The sequence below is a fragment of the Solanum stenotomum genome, chromosome 8, assembly GCF_019186545.1.
Source record: "Solanum stenotomum isolate F172 chromosome 8, ASM1918654v1, whole genome shotgun sequence".
In the NCBI taxonomy this organism is placed as follows: Eukaryota; Viridiplantae; Streptophyta; class Magnoliopsida; order Solanales; family Solanaceae; genus Solanum; species Solanum stenotomum.
The window spans coordinates 23242074-23261394 of NC_064289.1; the positions used below are offsets into that span (position 1 = coordinate 23242074).

General features: G+C 30.6%; 2 protein-coding genes across 2 annotated transcripts; both read left to right on the forward strand.

Annotated features, from left to right (window-relative positions):
- The first annotated feature begins 9781 nt into the window (after positions 1-9781).
- LOC125875039 (21 kDa protein-like) lies at positions 9782-10537 on the forward strand. The gene has a single exon (XM_049556097.1). It carries the CDS (start codon positions 9819-9821, stop codon positions 10395-10397), a length of 579 nt encoding a protein of 192 aa, XP_049412054.1. The 5' UTR covers positions 9782-9818; the 3' UTR covers positions 10398-10537.
- A 4509-nt stretch (positions 10538-15046) lies between these two features.
- LOC125875038 (probable pectinesterase/pectinesterase inhibitor 33) lies at positions 15047-18700 on the forward strand. Its single transcript, XM_049556096.1, has 2 exons — positions 15047-15956; positions 17905-18700. Exons 1-2 carry the CDS (start codon positions 15047-15049, stop codon positions 18597-18599), a joined length of 1605 nt encoding a protein of 534 aa, XP_049412053.1. The 3' UTR covers positions 18600-18700.
- Positions 18701-19321: the final 621 nt, after the last annotated feature.

The following is a 19321-nucleotide window of genomic DNA, read 5'->3' on the forward strand; positions in this document are numbered from 1 at the left end:
GTTACTCACATGTGTCAAAGTGATCAGGTATTTTGCACACATTCTCTTATAAAAAATCTTTTCTCAAAGTTTCTTGACTAAGTCGCTAGCTAAGGCGACATTGTGTCTACTAATTGTCCCTTTTCAAGTACAAGAACAGATGAAAGCATTGAGGCTGACACTTTCAAGACAATCATCGAGCCATCCACCTCGTTACAGTGGACAATCATCGAGCCATTCATCATTTGCATTTTTTATTGCATTTTTATTTGCCGAGAAGGCCATTGCATTTAAGTCGCATCTATTCGGAGGTGAAGGATGTGCACCCTATCTATTCAACGTTCAAGTCGGTGGAAACTTGCGTTGAAAAATATTTGTATTTAAGTCGCATCTATTTGGAGGTGTAGGATGTGCACCCTATCTATTTAACATTCAAGTCAGTGGAAACTTGCGTTGAAAGATATTTGCATTTAAGTTGCATCTATTCGGAGGTGAAGAATGTGCACCCTATCTATTCAACGTTCCTGTCGGTGAAAACTTGCGTTGAAAGATATTTGCATTTAAGTCGCATTTATTCGGAGGTGAATGATGTGCACCCTATCTATTCAACGTTCCAGTTAGTGGAAACTTGCGTTGAAAGATATTTGCATTTAAGTCGCATCTATTCGGAGGTGAAGGATGTGCACCTTATCTATTCCGCGTTCAAGTCGGTGGAAACTTGCGTTGAAAGATATTTGCATTTAAGTCGCATCTATTCAGAGGTGAAAGATGTGCGCCATATCTATTTAACGTTCAAGTTGGAGGAAACTTGCGTTGAAAGAATTTTTATTCGTCCTACCGATGGACATAGATTCAAAATCCTACCGATGAATCATTTTTTTCTTTCATTCCTCATATCGATCGATATGCATTTAGATCCTATCGATGGATCATTTTTTTTATTCATCCTATCGCTGTACATGCATTTAGTGGTTCATCTTTTTTTCATTTGTCCTACCGATGGACATATATTAAAAATTCTACCGATGAATAATCTTTTTTCATTCATCCTACTGATGGACAGACATTCAAAATTCTATCGATGGATCATCATTTTCATATCCTACCGATGGATCATCTTCATATTCTATCGACTGATCATTTTATTCGTCCTATCGTTGGACATGCATTTATATCCTATCGATGAATCATCTTCATTCTTTCTACCAATGGACATACATTTAGATCCTACCGATGAATTATTTGTTTTCGTCCTACCGATGGACATGCATTTTTATTCTACCAATGGATCATCTTCATTTGTCATATCGTAATAGATGTTACCCTTTTCCTTGTAATTTTGTTTCTACTAATGAGTTTCATCTTTGTTTTTTCGAGAACATCCAAGAGGACGCATTCTCAGTTGAGCCACCAACAAGGACACAACACAACGTGGAACCTTTTGGAAGCAAGTCCGGGATCGACTTTCACCACATTCCAACCACACTTTTATATAAAGGTTATGTGTTTGGTAAAAATAAGGTTTGTCAATTTTCGTTGTCCACGATTTCTTTCATCAATCATATTCAACGAAAGGGACAGCTGTTGACACCCAATTTTGGCCTAACATTTTTTAAATTCGCAACTTGTAAGTTTTATTTATTTAATAGTTCAAAATACATTTTTTATAATTTTAAATAAGTTTATCGATAACTATCCTTATTTGTCAAAATTTAGGATTTTTTTTATCAGTTAATTTTAATTACATTATTTTTTTTGTCACAACCAGTTGACTACGTTCAAATATTCATTCATTTTGATTAAATCATTAGTTCTGATAAGTTACATTTTTTACATGTCATTAGCTACATTCAATATATTTTTTAATAATCATTTTATTTGTTAATATTAATTTTGATATTTTACACAGTCTAGAAATTCATTCGAATATGGATAAGATTTTATGCATATATATTTTTAAAGGCTAGTGATTTGGTGCACAATTTTAAAATAATGGTACTGTACTATAGGTAATTTTTTTATTTTCTATATAAACAATGGCTTATTCATTAGGTCAAGTGTGGTGAATAATATTTTTTGACATGGGGAGAAACAATTTCCAAATAGAAAAACTCTAATTTTTTCCTCTCCCATTTTCCTCCCTTTACTGCCACCACCCAAAACCCCATTGTTTACTCTCCCCTCCGGCAACAACCACGTCGGAACCACCATTCCTCCACCACCATCACCCGCTTTCCTCTTCTCCAGCTAAAACAACTACCAAACAAACCCAAAATCGAGCTCCACAAGCAGAAACCCACCGGAAACAAACCCCAAAGCAACCCCCAAAACCACCAATGAAACCTCGCCAGATCTCCACCAAAACCCCCTCCTCGTTTTACCTTTTTGCTCGCTGCAACAAGTAGCTCCGGCGAGGAGCTCAAAAGCTTTGATGAACCGGAGCAAAATAAAAACCAGACCCCTTCTCTTTCCCCTTTCGACCTTTTGTTATTTTTTCAGGTATTCGGCGAGGTTCAAGCTCCAGAACACCACAACCAGAAGCTCCACACCGGAGAATGATTGATGAAATAGTCAGACCACCATTGCTGCTCCAAGCTCCGCCGAACAACCATTGGACCAGATCCCAACTTACTTTGTGGCTTCAGCCTTTTTTCGGCGAAATTCGGTGATTTTTATACCCTTTTCTTCTTATTTTATTTTGTTCGGATATTATAGTTGTTGATTGAACCGATTTCTCTTTTCCAATTTCAGTATTTCTTTTATAGTTTGGTATGAAGATTCATTTTAGAGGTTTATATTTTGATATTATATGTTTTCATTGTCTCCTTTTTCATATGCTATTTATTTGACGGATTAGTATTATTTTGGTGAAATATGTTTCTGATTTTTAAGTATTGATTAATTTGTTCAAATTATGGATTAAGATAATTTACTTTGACTCATTTTCCTTTTTTTATAATAGTATTATTTCTTTGTTCCCATTAATTTTGTACATCTTTTGAATCTTTTGGTGACTTAGTTGAGTTATCTTGACTATGTATTTCTTTTCATATGTCCATTATTTGTTATAGTTATTGAAATGTATTTGTTATTAATTTTGTTCATGTATAACTTTCTAGTTAATTGTTTTGCTCTGTTTTTATCATTAATTGTTATTTTTGTTGTGGTGTTAATGCATATGTTAGTTTTTATTATTTAATGACCTTATTTGTATGTTAGGATAATACTTATTTAGATTTATTTTGTAGTTTTGATTACTTGTCAGCTTCATCATTATTGTTGCCTATAAATTATTTATCTTGTTATTTGATTTATTATCCCCACTACAGTGTTTATTCAGTCTTGTATTGTGTTTTATCATTTTGGCTGTTAAATATTTTTCTTATAACATTACATGTTAAAATTGGCCGATAAAGAAATTATCGTCGATTTTCAAGGCCTCCTATCTTAATAAGACGGGTTTTTATATTTAAGTTATTATTTGATTCATTTATTTTTATTCATATATATTTAGTACTAACACTTTTACTAAGTGTCTTTACAGGTACCTCGAAGTCGCTTCTTATCGAAGCCATTCGAATAAAGTTCGAATATTGTATTCATTAATATGTATATTGTTGACGATAGGCAAATATTAGGTCGTTTCTCATATTACTTGTTTACTTTATTACTTGTGTATATTGCATGTTTGTTATATTTGTATACTATTTTAACCTCCTCCTCAATTTGAAAAAATGAATTCAGTTGGACCCCACAGTTGTGGATTTCGAAGGATGTCTAACACCTTCCCTTCGAAATAACTTGAACCCCTTACCTAGAATCTTCGTTTCGTAGATCACTTAATGGTTTCCTAGTTTTCCTAAAATTAGGTGGCGACTCCTTTAAAATTCATATTATTATTTTTTAAAATTCTTTTAAAATTGAATCAATTGTTTATTTTTTGAGTCACCGCGACGTTTTGCTCTATTTGAATAAAGTAGGGATGTAAACAATAACTATATTGATGTGAATACTTATATATTTGTATATTTAAGCCAGATATTCATACACATATAGAAGAGATAATTATATATAAATACAAATAGTTCTATATTCATACAAATAGTTCTATATTTTATACAAATATTTGTATATTTATACATATGCATATATTTGTATATAGTAATTAACTTGTATAAATATTGATGTTAGTATCGTAGTATTCAATTTGAACAAAATATTTTACTAAAAACCGATTAGCATGAATCATGAGATTCTGTAACTTTTTTGTTACCATATTTAGTGTTCATGTATCAATTTATTAAAAAAATTATGTTTGTATAAATTTAAAACAAAAAAAATCGAGATATGCAAATCTAAGGTTCCATAATAAACTAAACTATAGTCATGAAACGTAATTAGATAAACTATAGCTATGGATCGTTGTTGCTTAAATCTGTTTGCCATATATGAAATTTATGTGACATATTTCATTTTTCGAGAGTCAAACAGTTTAAGTTTTATCAAAAATTTATGCATGAAATCTTCAATTTTTTGAAATGAAATTTATATATTTGTAAACTATGTAAAACGTACTATATAAGTCACAATAATTGACTATTCAAAATATTTAAAAGATACATGAAAAACTTACGATCAAAAATAGACTTGTTTAAATTTCAAAATCCGAAATATCTCACATAAATTGGGACGAAGGGACTAACTCTATTACACACATAATTTTTGAACGGTACGTATGTTTAAATTGTGTGTTTATAGTCAAGGGCGATTTGCTCAAAATGTGTGGGGCTCACTTCAACTAGAAGCAGATGACTGTTTGTCGATATGTCTTCTTCTAGTCGAGGATATTTCTAAAAAAATTATTACCTTTCTCTGTTTCAATTGTTTCAATTTTTTCATGTTACTTCCTTTTCAATATGCTATATATTTAAAAATTATGTTAAAAGTACTATAAATTACAATAATTAACAATTTGATATATTTTTAAAGCACTTAAAAAATTATTTCACTCTCGAAATTCTATCAATGACACATAAATTGGGACAGAAAGAGTAACATATATTGTTTGGGAATTATGTAAGAAGTACTCTAAATCATAATAGTAACGATTTAAAATCATATAAAAAATTTTTTGGGAAAAATGTCTGAAATATGTCTGAACTTTGATCGAAATTGTTGTAACAATACCGAACTTTGGAAAGGACCTTTTACCCCTGCACTATTTAATAGTGTATTTTTATCCCCTGCACTATGTAATAGTGTATTTTAATAGTATTTATGTGCCCACATGGACATCATAAACATTTCATCATTATAAATAGTAACGTGTCCATGTGGACACATATATACCTTTAAAATACACTATTAAATAGTGCAGGGGATAAAAGGTCCTCCATAAAGTTTGGTATCGTAACAACAATTTCGATCAAAGTTGGAGTATTTTTCACTCTTTTCCCTTTTTTTTTTGTTTAATAACTCTCCAAATTTCACTTGAGCCACATGAATTGGGATAGAGTAATTAACACATATTATTTTAAAATAATGTAAAAAGTACTATAAAAATCATAATAATTAACAACTTCAAATATTTCAATAATTAAAAAAAAGAAAAATTGATTAGTTTCCAAATTTATATGTATCATATAAATAAAAACATAAAAAATAACATATATTGAGCTCGTACTAATATATACTCCTGTGTCTAGTTTGTGCTAGAAATTTCTATGACAAACTTAAATTTATTTGAATTTGTTAACCACCGTATGACTCATTAAAGGGTAGTTGACCACTAGTTGCGATGTGTTTAATACGTACATTCACTAAAATCCGAGATAGTACTCTACTTGGTGGACTTTCTGGAGAAGCTTTTACTAAGTCAGTGGTGGGGATTGATTTGCCTTGTCATTAAGCTATTAGTCATTCAAAATACAATATTAATTTAGTTAATTTTCTAAGTCAGTGGTGGGCTAAGGGTGCACTGTTAAGTATAAAATTGATATAAGAAAATCAGAAATTTTCAAAGAATTGTTTTCACATTCATCTATGTCGATTGTGATATAAAAAAAGTAAAAAAAGATCTATGTCGATTGCCTGTGTTTTTGTTAAACGCCAGCCATCCGTGACCCAAATTGGAAAGACTCTAGATGTCTCCTTTTTTTATTAATCACATTTTGAAAATTTAAAATTTGATATATGTAACACTGATAAGATATTATTCATGAAATTTGATTGAGGAATATTTTTGATGAAATGATGATTTTCGCTTAGAAAATTTTGCAACAATTGTATGAAGTATCCCTCACCTTGTCCATGAGCTCATATAACTATCAGAAAACATGAAATTAACAATGAAATTTGTTGGGAATTTCTAACTAATTAGTTGCTAAAAAGCTTTTAGCTAATTGATTTTTCTTGTATCCTGTTGCTTATTCATAGCTAAATGAAATCAACATAGAATTTTGACGTTTAGCTATAAAATTTTATCCGTTTATAATTTCTTGTTTTCTAATATATAGTATATGGTTAATATCATATTTATGACTATCTTTTACTTTTTCTCTATATAACATAATAAATAGAGACATAAAAGCTCATATTATAAAAACTTGAGTACACTTAAAAAATGTTCTCTTTTATGCATCCATCTTTTGATATATTGTAGCAACTCTTTTCCATTGATTTTATAACACTTGTACCAAGTATTTGTTCTTGAACATAGTGATTTTTGAAAAAATGAAAATAAATACTCGTTAAGTTGCTAGTAATACATGTTTTTCTTACTGAGACTTTTAGTAGATTAGTTAGCGGATTATCTAAATTTTTATTCATGAAATTTTGACCCATATTGTTGCGTTTACATTTAAGAGATTGTATGAAGAATCCCTCACCTTGACCAGAGCTCATATAATTATCAGAAAACATGAAATTAACAATGAAATTTGTTGGGAATTTCTGACTAATTCGTTGCTAAAAAACTTTTAGCTAATTGATTTTTCTTATAACCTATTGCTTATCCATAGCTAAATGAGATCAACATAGAATTTTGATGTTTAGCTATAAAGTTTTATCTGTTTATAATTTCTTGTTTTCTAATAGTATATGATTAATATCATGTTTATGACTATCTTTTGCTTTTTCTCTATATAACATAATAAATAGAGACATAAAAACTCATATTATAAACACTTGAATACACTTAAAAACGTTCTCTCTTATGCATTCATCTTTTGATATATTGTAGCAATTCTTTTCCAGATTTTATAACACTTGTACCAAGTATTTGTTCTTGAACATAGTGATTTTTGAAAAAATGAAAATAAATACTCGTTAAATTGCTAGTAATACAAGTTTTTCTTACGGAGACTTTTAGTAGATTAGGTAGTTGATTATCTAAATTTTTACCTTATTGTCAAGCGTTCGATTATTCTTAATCTCCTTCCTTGTTCCCTTTTTCCTACCCAAAAATATTCTGTTTTATTTTCAAGAAAATAGAAATACCAAGTTGTCTTTTAAAAGTGTGATAGCAACTAGCAAGTCCAGTGGCAAGATTTTGGTGCCCTAGGCAGAGCCGCATCGAAAGTCTTCGTTATGAATTAAATAGTAAGGAAGAAAATTCTCCACATCACATGTGAAATTTTGACCCATATTGTTGCGTTTACTTTTGAGAGAAATATATATCCTGATTGAATTCGAATGGCATACTGCAAAGTTTATTCGGATATAACCCTTTCAATAATTTGTTTTTATATTTAAGGCTCGAACACGAAACATTTAATTAATGATAAAACAATCATTAACACCATAAGTCCATAATTTTTGAATATAAGTAATTTATATATTGCGATCCATCCAGGGATGACATTATTCCCAACATAATCTTCTTTATATTTAGGGTTTGAACACGAGACCTCTAATTAATAATGAAACAATCATTACCACCATAATATATGAATATGATGTAGTTTATATATTGTTTAAATGAAAGAAGTTTTTCTAAATTCTATTCCCACCGCTTTTGACGGAAGAAAAAGATCCTTTCACACTAACAAAAACTCCGTACAAATTACAGTCAAATGATCAATGGTTAGTCTAATATACAACAACATTAGATACTTAACAGTTTTTTTTTGTAATTGTATCTCTAAATTTCAGTTTTCGTAAATTAATAAACCACCCATTTCAGGAAAAAAAAACAGCAAAAAAAAAAAGAAAAAGAAACGAAGAGGCCTAAAAGAATTACCAAAGTATATATCTCTCGAGATTACTAAAAAAGTATTCCCCTTCCTATTCATCTTATATTTTTTAAAAATGTTTTTGGACATCTTAAGAAATCACTCACCCCTAAAAAGTAAAAAGTGTTTACACTAAATTATCTTTGATTTAATATGCTTTCTTGATTAATAACTTTTTGATTTAGTAAAAAAATAATTTATTTTAAAAGAAATATTAAAATTAAAACACCATATAACATAGGCAAAACAAAAAAAGTAGATATTCTACCGACCACTGTTCAACTCTCAAAATAATATTAAATTTATTATATTTAAAAATAATATAATAAGATTATTATCTTATTTATTATATTCTTTAATAAGTGTGCTAAGTAAGTATTGAATCAGTAGCGAGGGACGAAAGACTAATAAAATCTGAGTTCACCTAGTTTCATTTTTATCAGCGTGTGATCACTTACTACTATACGTGTGAGTTCAGACGGTATCAAGAAATATCAAAGATTATGCCTAATAATTTATCTCCATCTAAATTATATATGTACTTATTATATTAAAAATAAATTTTAATTTTACTTGTTCACTTTTATATATTAAAAAAAAGTAAATTTATTTTTTTATTTTATTTTTATTAGTAACTATCTATTGTAAATGATATTTGAAGTCCACTAAATACATTATTTATCAATCAATAAAATATCATGATAAAATATGTATTTCATTTATTATTTTTTAAATAATATACAAAGTCTATGGTCAACAAAAGCAAGGTGAAAGAGGATATCGTTTTCAATTTGCTTATTTTGTTTTAACTTGATAGAAAGCTTAAAGCAATTAAAAAGACTTTTAAATTTTATAATTTTAAATTAAAAATATGTTAAATATATTAAATTATTTTGTAATAGTATGATATTAAATATCCACATAAAAAATAAATTATATATATTTTTTAAAATAGAGTAATATCTTTTGAATTGGATTAGAACAAAAGGGAGGACCATTTTATTTTATTACGCGCAAATATATGAATGTCACGTGTTCACATGTATCCTTATAATTCGGTTGATAAGTGTACGGCTTGTTAAGGACCCATCATTCATGAGAAGAACACGCTACTCACCGACCTAGTCTACGCGGCGCATCATTCTTTTTCATATGCTTCCTTTATTTCTAGTTATCTTGATTTTTTTTTAAATAAAAATATTTAAAAGAATTTTAACTAATATTTTATGATATATTTTTTCATCATATTTATATCAAAAAAATTATAATTTATAGGAGTACTACTTTTTATATAGTTTAATTTTTTATTTAAAAATATTAAATTAATATAAGATAATTTAACTTAACAAATCAATCAAATTAATTTTTTAAAAAATGCAACAATTAAAAATAGACACCCAAAAAAATTATAATTTATAATTCTTTTTATATATTTAAAATATTAAATTAATATAGACGTGGCGGGAAATAATAATCAACCAACATCTTTTGGTCTTTAATTGAGAAAAGATTACTAATGTTGGGTCCCATTTCCCAATTCCAATTCCTTTATAAATCCAAACACCATTCCCCCTAATTTACTCATATCCCCCCAACAACCCATTTCAAATGGCAGCACTCAAACTTATACTGCTAGCAGCTTTCCTCTCTCTCTTCAATTTCAGTGCAAATTCAACCGCACTGCCCACAAGCTTTATCAAAAGTTCATGCAAAATCACCACATACCCACAAGTATGCGTTACTTCCCTAGCAGTTTACGCACCAAACATCAAACGTAGCCCGCAGCAGCTAGCACAAACAGCCTTGTCAGTAAGTCTGGACAGGGCACAATCCGCCCACACTTTCATCACCAAACTAAACAAGTTTAAAGGTTTGAAACAAAGAGAATACGCAGCTCTAAAAGATTGTTTGGAGGAAATGAGTGAGACAATTGATAGGATCAATAAATCTGTTAAAGAACTTAAAAGTATGGGGAGTGCACGTGGGAAGGATTTTCAGTGGCGTATGAGTAATATTGAGACATGGATTAGTGCGGCTATTACAAATGAAAATACCTGTGCAGATGGGTTCGCTGGAAGGGCTTTGAATGGTAGGATTAAGACTTCGATTAGAGCCAGAGTTACTCATGTAACTCAGGTTACTAGCAATGCTTTGGCGTTGATTAACCAATTTGCTGCAAAGCATTAAGAGCTATAGTTTAATTTATGTTTTCACATTTTGAGCTTATGTGGTTTGGGTTTTTTTTTTTTTTCCTTTTTTGTGTAAAAGTTTTGGTTTGATGGAAACTATATTTATATAAGTGAGAATGAAATTTTACTAGTATAAAATGGGTCATGATGTGGATGCTTTAATCTCTTTGTCCCTTTAACTTTTGTGCGTAGATAGTGGGCAAATACACCGATGTTTATCGGAAAAATAGTACAATTGAATTTATATAAGGTCAAAAACACACCTTTTTTAATTTATCAGGTTAGCTTTGATTATTTACAATTAAATATATCTGAAAAGAGAAGTAAAAGCGAAATAAAGATAATAAAGAAAATAAAAAGAGTTGAATGAAGCTTTAATACTCCGATGATGAATGTTTTCACTGGATCCAGTGTTATTAAAGTGTTTTTGAGCTTTAGATCTAAAAATGATTAGTAGATAATGTAGAAAACCTCACGTCTAGGATTAGAGAAATCAATGATTGTATTGATAAAAATAATGTTGAGTTACAACCTCCTTATATAGGAGAGAATTGTAGAGTCCTAAGTTAACTATACTTAGAGTCGTACTACAATACCTATTATTACTATATAATAATAATAATGCAAATACAAATAATCTAATCCTAGTTGTACTATAATCCTAATCATAATCTAATCCTAGTCGTTATATAATCCTAATTAATTAAGTAGTCTAATCCTAGTGCGACTCTAATTCTAGAGCAGTGTTGTAAACTCGTCAATCAGCTTCGTTGGACCTGTTCCTTTGACTTGTTCCAATCGTCAGCTTCCTTCTTCATCAACACTTGCGGCAGACACGTCAGTCAGCTTCGTTGAACCTGTTCCTTTGACATGTTCCAATCGTCAACTTCGTCCTTCTTCAACGGATAAATGATGTAAAATGAAGTAAATTGCTATTGTATTCCTTGATATCAAATGCCTTACAATTGTGTACAAACTACTTATTTATAGGTTGTAAATGTAACACATTAAGCAATAAAAAAAATGTTATCTCTCAATACACACAAGTGTATTTGATCGTAATAAAGTGATTGTAAACAATCTAGTTAATCGATCCCACAAAGACTTAATTATTGACAAGCTATTGATTTAACTATTATGATTATGCCAACAAACGATGTCCAATTCAAGAGATTTGTTTGGTTATTTATACTAGGGGTACTAATTATGACTAAAACAAGAATAGTAAATAAGATTAACGTCGTATGATTTTTTCCACAGAGAAGACAGAGCCAATTGTTAGGGTTTTGCTCTGATTTTCTTACCTTATTTGAAGTTTATTTTTTCCTTAAAGAAAAGTCAAAGTATTACCATAAATGCTTTAACTTTTTCTAAAAGGAAAATATAATTTTCTTCCATATTTAGTTTATTCTTTCCTTAGAGGAAATGTTTGGAGATTTATAAATTGAAGATCCCTATTCTCATAGCATAACACAATAGTATCCACAATGTAGACATTTAAAGAGTTTAGTTTATGGGGAGATTTATTCTCTCAACAGTTATAATATTTTTCTTTTAAATTAGTTTTCATATTAATCATATTATGTTTTAGTATCACTTTATTTGTCATCTAATTTATCACTGTCTTGATTGCAATTGTAAGTTTTCGCATGACGCCCTAATCAACCTTCAGAACCCAACACCAATGATTATGGTGCTAATTACCTAATTTCATTATATCTAATTACAATTATTAAGCTAATTAATTAAGACAACTACAGAATAGCATAACTCATTGTATAAATGTTAAGACTTCTACTGTTTCGAAGTATCCAACGAAAATAATGATTGATTGCTTGAATGCAGGGCCATCTACTAGCGAATCAACCCGGTCTGAGACATGTAGTTCTCATTTCCTCTGTTGTAGCTAGGTATAAAGGTTCTGAGTGCGTTTATTTCTCCTCCTCCATTTATTTTCAGAATTGAGTATGTGATTGACAAGTATTAAGACAATTGCTAAAAGGTGCATTTGTTTCCCTTGACATTCAATTTAGGCTTATGTGATTATATCGTCCTTTTCCCTGTTTTCTGTTTCAAGCCGTAGTCAGTTTAAAGTTAAAATATGGGCTTCCATAATTCAGCAGCAGTAATGGGCTTCAAACTCAAAAATAGACTAGGACAGGGATATAGTCTTTGGGCCAAAGGCCTGAACACAATACTGATTGGGCCTAGAACCTAATTGGGTCCCCTCTCTCTTCCTTTAAGTAAAACTTACAAAAATTCCACTAATTTAGTACGTACCTAACTACCTTCCTTCCATCTACTTTTCATTATTACGAAACTTCCCATTATTTTCCCCTCAGATAATGTATTTGTTGCGTCTAAATACATGTATCTGAGATAGATTTCAATCAACGTTCTAATTAAGGGGACAATATCTATTTGATTAATCTAACCATTTTCCCTGCATTTATCTGAGAACTTTTTCATCTATGTACCAACTACACTTACATCCTTGCATGTATCATATGTCTATCTTATAAAATGTGCATGCATCCAAGGTTATTTTTCTTTAAATGATTTCCTAAAGTATATTTGTATTTACTTTACATGATCATGTATCTGAGTTATATCCTTTAAATACACTTGTATATAAAAATATATATAACAACAATATCTAAAAGTGAATAATTTAGATACACATGTATCTATTGTACATTTATATTAACTGTGCAGTAGGTATATGTATATCGTATAAATGTATATAGTATTCAGATTGTACCATTCTTTTAAAAGGCTGTTTCGATATCTTGATCAATCAAGCCCTAAGTCGAAATTTAATTATAATTACATCTTCCGTTCCTGGAAAACTCAAAGTACTCATCTTCTAAACGTACCAAACGCAAAATTCAACGCTATTTTAGAAAATTCACCTTCAATCCCTAGCTTTAGGTCCACTTAATTACTTGATTGGGAGTATTGTAAGAACTATATAAATCTGAAAAATTATTTATAAGGCGGCTTTGAATGTAAAAAGTATAGCAATTAAGAATTAAGAATAAGGTGTAATGTAAAAATAAATAAATCACAGATTGGCACTCTCAAGTGCGTACACATTACAGATCAGGTTTAGGAAAACAATTCTAGTAGTTAAAGTGATACGTATTCCATGATCGGTTGAGGATTGCGTAGCAGGAACGTACAAGCACATGGACAATCCCCTAATACATGGCATATTAGACATCTGGGGGTTTCCACTTAAGTGGAAATGATCATTGCGGAATTATTATTAAAATATTATTATATGGTACTGGTTATATAATAACTTTAGTCAATATTTGATATGTGTCGATAAATTGGATATAAAATTCTAATTATTTTTTTAAAGATTTTTTTTTCATTGAACTCATTATATTTTAAAAATTATGGATTCATATCTACTGGTCTCTTTCCTTTTTAAAAGAAGCATGCTTTTGCAATGTTTTTTTCTTCTCACATAAAATTTACAACCCCCAAATTCCTAACTCTGACATGTCTTCCTTCAAGCTTGAGCATCAAGTTAATTATCAAAGATATGTATGGAGGACACTCAACACATAAAGACGGTTCCTTGTGTCAATTCTTAGGGTTGACGTAAACAAGCAGGTAGCCGCCAAATCCATATTAATCATATCAGAGGGAGAACAAGTGTATATGCAATTAATTCATGTAATGGAAACCCTTTTCTTCATTAAAATATATAGGGTTAGCGCATAGAACGCTAAGCAATTCAGCAAGGTCAATCTACACGCTGTAGAAAGATTTATATTTACATTGAAAGACTGCTACCATAATTTAAATATTATACCAAGATTTTCTTTGACATTACCAACTATTCACGTTATAAATTATTTGTTCTGTCTCAATTTATGTGACACCTTATAAGTTCGTTAAGAAAAAATCCTTATCTTTTATAATTAGCCATAAATAAACTTTAATAATCTCCTTTGTATATTCACACAAATGGTCAATGAGTGTTTTAGACCACAAATTTCAATAGTTTTTCTTTTCTTTTTTAAACTTTATACCAAATCAAATGATGTCACATAAATTAAGATAGAAGAAATACAAATTTAACTAGTAATTTTAAAGTGCGGCTTCTCATGGATCATGGATATAGACGGATGTAACCTAGGTAAATGTTATTGGGACATGGGTATATATAGGTAAAATATCACTATATATAATCTTATTAAAAACATTATGTTTTGAATTGATGATAGTTTCATATAAATATAATAATTATCACGAAGAATTTGTAAAAGTTAAATTTGAATGATCAATTCATGGACGCAGCAATATAAGACCAGAAAGGGCACACCCCCTCCCACCAGATATATTGAGTACATTTGCCGTGATCGACAGAAGCAAGGATCTCAAAATGAAGTAAAGACACTATTGTTTTGAATATCAACCTTGACTTTAATTATATCTTGTGATTGCATTTCTTGCTTCACATTTCAATAAGCCAACTGACATTTGACATTAGACATTCCTTTACAAAATTAATTTGTTTTCCACTTAGTATAAAAAGACACCAACCCCATCATTAAATGATCCTTCATTCCTATTTCCAAAATACTTCTAAACAACAAAACACAACACAAAACAACATACTACTGTACCACAATGACAACTTATAATTATAAGCTAGTACTCTTTATATTCTTTTCCTTCTCTTTCTTCCTACACCAATCCTATTCCATTGAAGAATCCACAAGTGATGATATTAGCTGGTGGTGTAGCACCACTCCTCATCCTGAACCATGCAAGTATTTCATGTCCGACGCCACACTCCAACGTACTTACAAGCCAAAATGTAAAGCCGATTTTCTAACCATGACTACAGAAGTTGCCCTGGAACAAGCTCTTCTAGTACAAAACCATTCCAAAAATAACGGCCAACACTTTCGTGGAAAACGAAAGAAACTAGTCTGGATGGATTGTGACAAGCTTATCGACGATACCATCCATCAATTAAACCGTACTCTTCATGGCATTGGATCTAACTCAACTTCTTGTACCGAATTCGATGCTCAAACTTGGCTTAGTGCCTCGTTAACAAATATTGAGACATGTCTATCGGGTTCAACTCAGCTCAACGTTTCAAATGTACTACACCCAACTTTATCCGCTAATGTCTCACAGCTTATTAGCAACTCTTTGGCTATAAATGGAGAGTTAGTTAATTCACAAAACTCAACAGAAATTGGTGGATTTCCAAGTTGGGTTACGTCTAGGGAAAGAAAGTTGTTACAATCTTCGACGAGGAGCTTGGCTTCCAAGGCAATTTACGTGGTGGCACAAGATGGATCGGGAAATTTCCGATCCATTCAGGCTGCAGTTAATGCGGCCGCAAACAAAGTTTCAGATGAGAGGACAATTATATATATTAAAAAAGGTGTTTATAGAGAAAATGTGGCGATAGGACCTTCAATGAGTAAGATCATGTTAGTTGGTGCTGGTTTGAGATACACAATAATTACAGGCAGCCGAAGTGCAGCAGGAGGTTTCACAACTTACAGTACTGCAACTGTTGGTAAGCTCCCATCTCTGTTCCTAATTCATCCTTATTGTACTAGTTTAAACAAAAAATCATGAATTCACGTGTACCATTATTTTTAGAATAGATATATCCCCGTTAATATCAGGTCATTTAAAGTGTAACTTTCAATATGACCCCGTTAATATGAGGCTCCTCCTTCATCTTTCATTTGGTGTGACTGTTTTTTATTAATACCGATTTAGTGATCAAGAAGAAAATGCCGTAATAAAATTGGTGAAACCTATTCTCACCTCTTCCTCTCATTCCTAGTAACAATAGGTTAAAATACAATATTCCTTCAATTTCAGTTTATATGACATAATTCAGATTGCGAGAGTTAAATTTCTTAATTTTGATCGTGAATTTTGACATATATTAAATCTTTAGAGTCTTTAAAAAAAATTAACATATATATACATAAAAGTATTATAAGTCACAATAGTAACAATTCAAACTATTTTAAATATATATGAAAAACTAGCGGTAAAAGAAAAATTCATTAACTTTTGAAATTTGAAAGATGTCATTAAATTTGGCATGGATGAAGTACTACTTCTTCTGTTCAACGATAGTTGTCCACTATTGACTTGGCATAGGGGTAATTTCACTAAATCACCCTTATTAAATATAAGTCATCTAAACATTGAAAAATGAATAGTATTTAATAGCAAGGGTAAAATAAACACAAAATGATAAATTATTCAATGATTTTATAATGTTGGACATCTCAAAATAATTTAGTGAACAAGTAAAGATAGACGGACGGAGTAATAATTTTTAAAAAGATCTTACCCTTTACTTCTTTTTATTTTTACTTTTTTGGGTGAATTAATTCTTTAATATTTTTAGCATGGATACTAATTACTAATCAAGAGTTGAATAGTATTAGAGAAGTTGCAAGTAATTAGGCAAGCTCTAATTTACTTCAAGTACTTGAAGTCTTGAAGTAAAGCTAAAGATATGCTATATACTTTAATTTGGCGGGCCACTTTGCTGCAATATTTGCATGCTTCACGTGTTACCATTCTAATTAGGCTTCTTTCCGAAGGCAATTATTTTCAAGTTATTCAAATATAATCTTTGATATTTTTCAAACAAAAAGCACGTATTTACTGATTGATTTCATAAGAAGTTTTATTTCTTTAAAGCAACAAAACAATTATGAATAGTGTCGTCAATTTTGTCCCCAATGAACTACGTAAAAAGGAAAATTCCTTAATTTGTCGATAGTTTCAGTTATAACTTTTTGGCAAATATCGAAGAGGGGAAACTTTAAATTTCAGCCAAATGAACTTTCCTTTAAATTGACCACTTTTTGTGAAGTACTCCACTTTTAATTGAATTAGTCTTACTTTCTTTTTTTTTTGTCTATTTATGAAAATAATATCACTTTCTACATTTAGTAAGTAATTCTTTGGACAAAAATCTTACATACAGTAGTGTGTGTATATATATATACACCACAGATTCAAAAGATATTTGATATATTACACAAATCTTTAATTTAACATCATAAAATTTAAAAATCTTTTTTATTTTCTTAATTTTTTTAACAGTCAAACTAAAACAACCAGGCCAATATATTGACACTAATATCAAGGCAATTTAGCAATGTTGTCATTTCATCACCTTATAAGGTCGGTTTAGAAAATGTTATTCTATGCAATTTATATTTGACATTATTGTTATTGCATGCCAAGTTTTGTCCTACTTCCAAGTGAAGGATCCTCATACTAATGATCAAAGTACGTAATAATGACCTGGAACATAAATAATTTCAGCATTATTATATTTTGCTTCTACATCAATTTATTCCCACGAGTCGTAACCTTACTTTGTCCAACTAATACAAGTTTTTAGTCCACGTTAACCATTTCTCTAAAATAACACAACTTCTTTAATTAATTACTTATTTTCCAAAATAACGTTATTTTAATTCCAGGTGTTGATGGAAGTGGATTCATTGCGCGTGGCATCACATTCCGAAACACAGCCGGTCCGAAAAATGGTCAAGCAGTCGCTCTCCGATCAGCCTCTGATCTTTCGGTATTCTACGCATGTGGTTTCGAAGGATATCAAGACACAATATTTGTCCAATCCCAACGACAATTTTACAAAACATGTCATGTTTATGGCACGATAGATTTTATATTCGGTAACGCTGCAGTTGTTTTCCAAAATTGTGTCATCTACGTCCGAAGACCCTTAGTAGGTCAAGTCAATGTGATCACAGCACAAGGCAGGGGTGATCCTTTTCAGAACACTGGTATATCAATTCACAATTCAAGAATAACAGCAGCACCTGATCTTGCGCCTGTGGTTCGAGCATTTAAGACATATATGGGACGTCCGTGGCAGGAATATTCAAGGACAGTTATATTGAGGTCTTATATTGATCGTTTGGTTAGTCCATCAGGATGGTTACCCTGGCTAAATTCGGATTTCGCATTCAAAACTTTGTATTATGGAGAGTATGGTAACTTTGGACCAGGGGCTTCAACTAGGTATAGGGTAAAATGGCCTGGTTACCATGTTATTACCGATGCAAAAGAGGCTTCAAAGTTTACTGTTGCAAATCTTGTAGGTGGTCGATCATGGTTGCCTTCTACTGGTGTGCCATTCACTTCAGGGCTCTGAATTTGGTCTATTTATTTATTTGTATAATAATTATTATATCCATTCATTATTTTGTACATGTGTGTAATGACATTATCTAAAAGTTATGTACACGAGTATAATATTGATTTTATCTATTACTTTCTCTAGCTCAATTTATATACTAACTCTTATGATTAATTATTGGGCTTTCAGTTAAGTTTCAATTCATAGCTGAGAAAGGAGAAGCTGAGAAACTATATTGAAATCATATTGTTTCATTATTACAAAATATCTATTCTACATTACATAAATAGTACATCTCACCGACTCAAGACCTTGACCATCTAGGTTAGTTAACTTAACTTAACTGTACCTAACTGTAACTAACTCTATTACTAATTTTGTGACTTTGTTGTTCACTGTAAGTAACTCTTAGCTCCATTGTTCATAACACTCCTCCTCAAGCTGGTGGTTGAAATATATCTTTCAATCCCATCGTAGCTTGGTCATTGGTGGGAGAATACTTTCCAGCTCGTCGCCGTTTTTGTTCCAAGTTCGCTGCCTGCAAAAAGGTAAAAACCTCTCATTTTAGTTCTGCTCATTTAACCTTAAGCTGTTCTGTGTTTCTTTTGTTCAGGTGTTTGCCGGAGATCCTTTGTTTACATCCCTACTCTATTTAAATAAGGTAAAACGTTGCGGTGACTCGAAAAATAATCAATTAATTCAATTCTTAAAAAAATTTAAGAAAAAAAAGAGTTTTA

What these genes read in the sequence shown, in the direction of transcription:
- LOC125875039 (XM_049556097.1), top strand. Translation starts at nt 9,819, where the DNA reads ATGGCAGCACTCAAACTTATACTGCTAGCAGCTTTCCTCTCTCTCTTC.
- LOC125875038 (XM_049556096.1), top strand. Translation starts at nt 15,047, where the DNA reads ATGACAACTTATAATTATAAGCTAGTACTCTTTATATTCTTTTCCTTC. An exon ending in TTACAGTACTGCAACTGTTG is followed by an intron (nt 15,957 to 17,904) that starts GTAAGCTCCCAT and finishes TTTTAATTCCAG; the next exon opens with GTGTTGATGGAAGTGGATTC.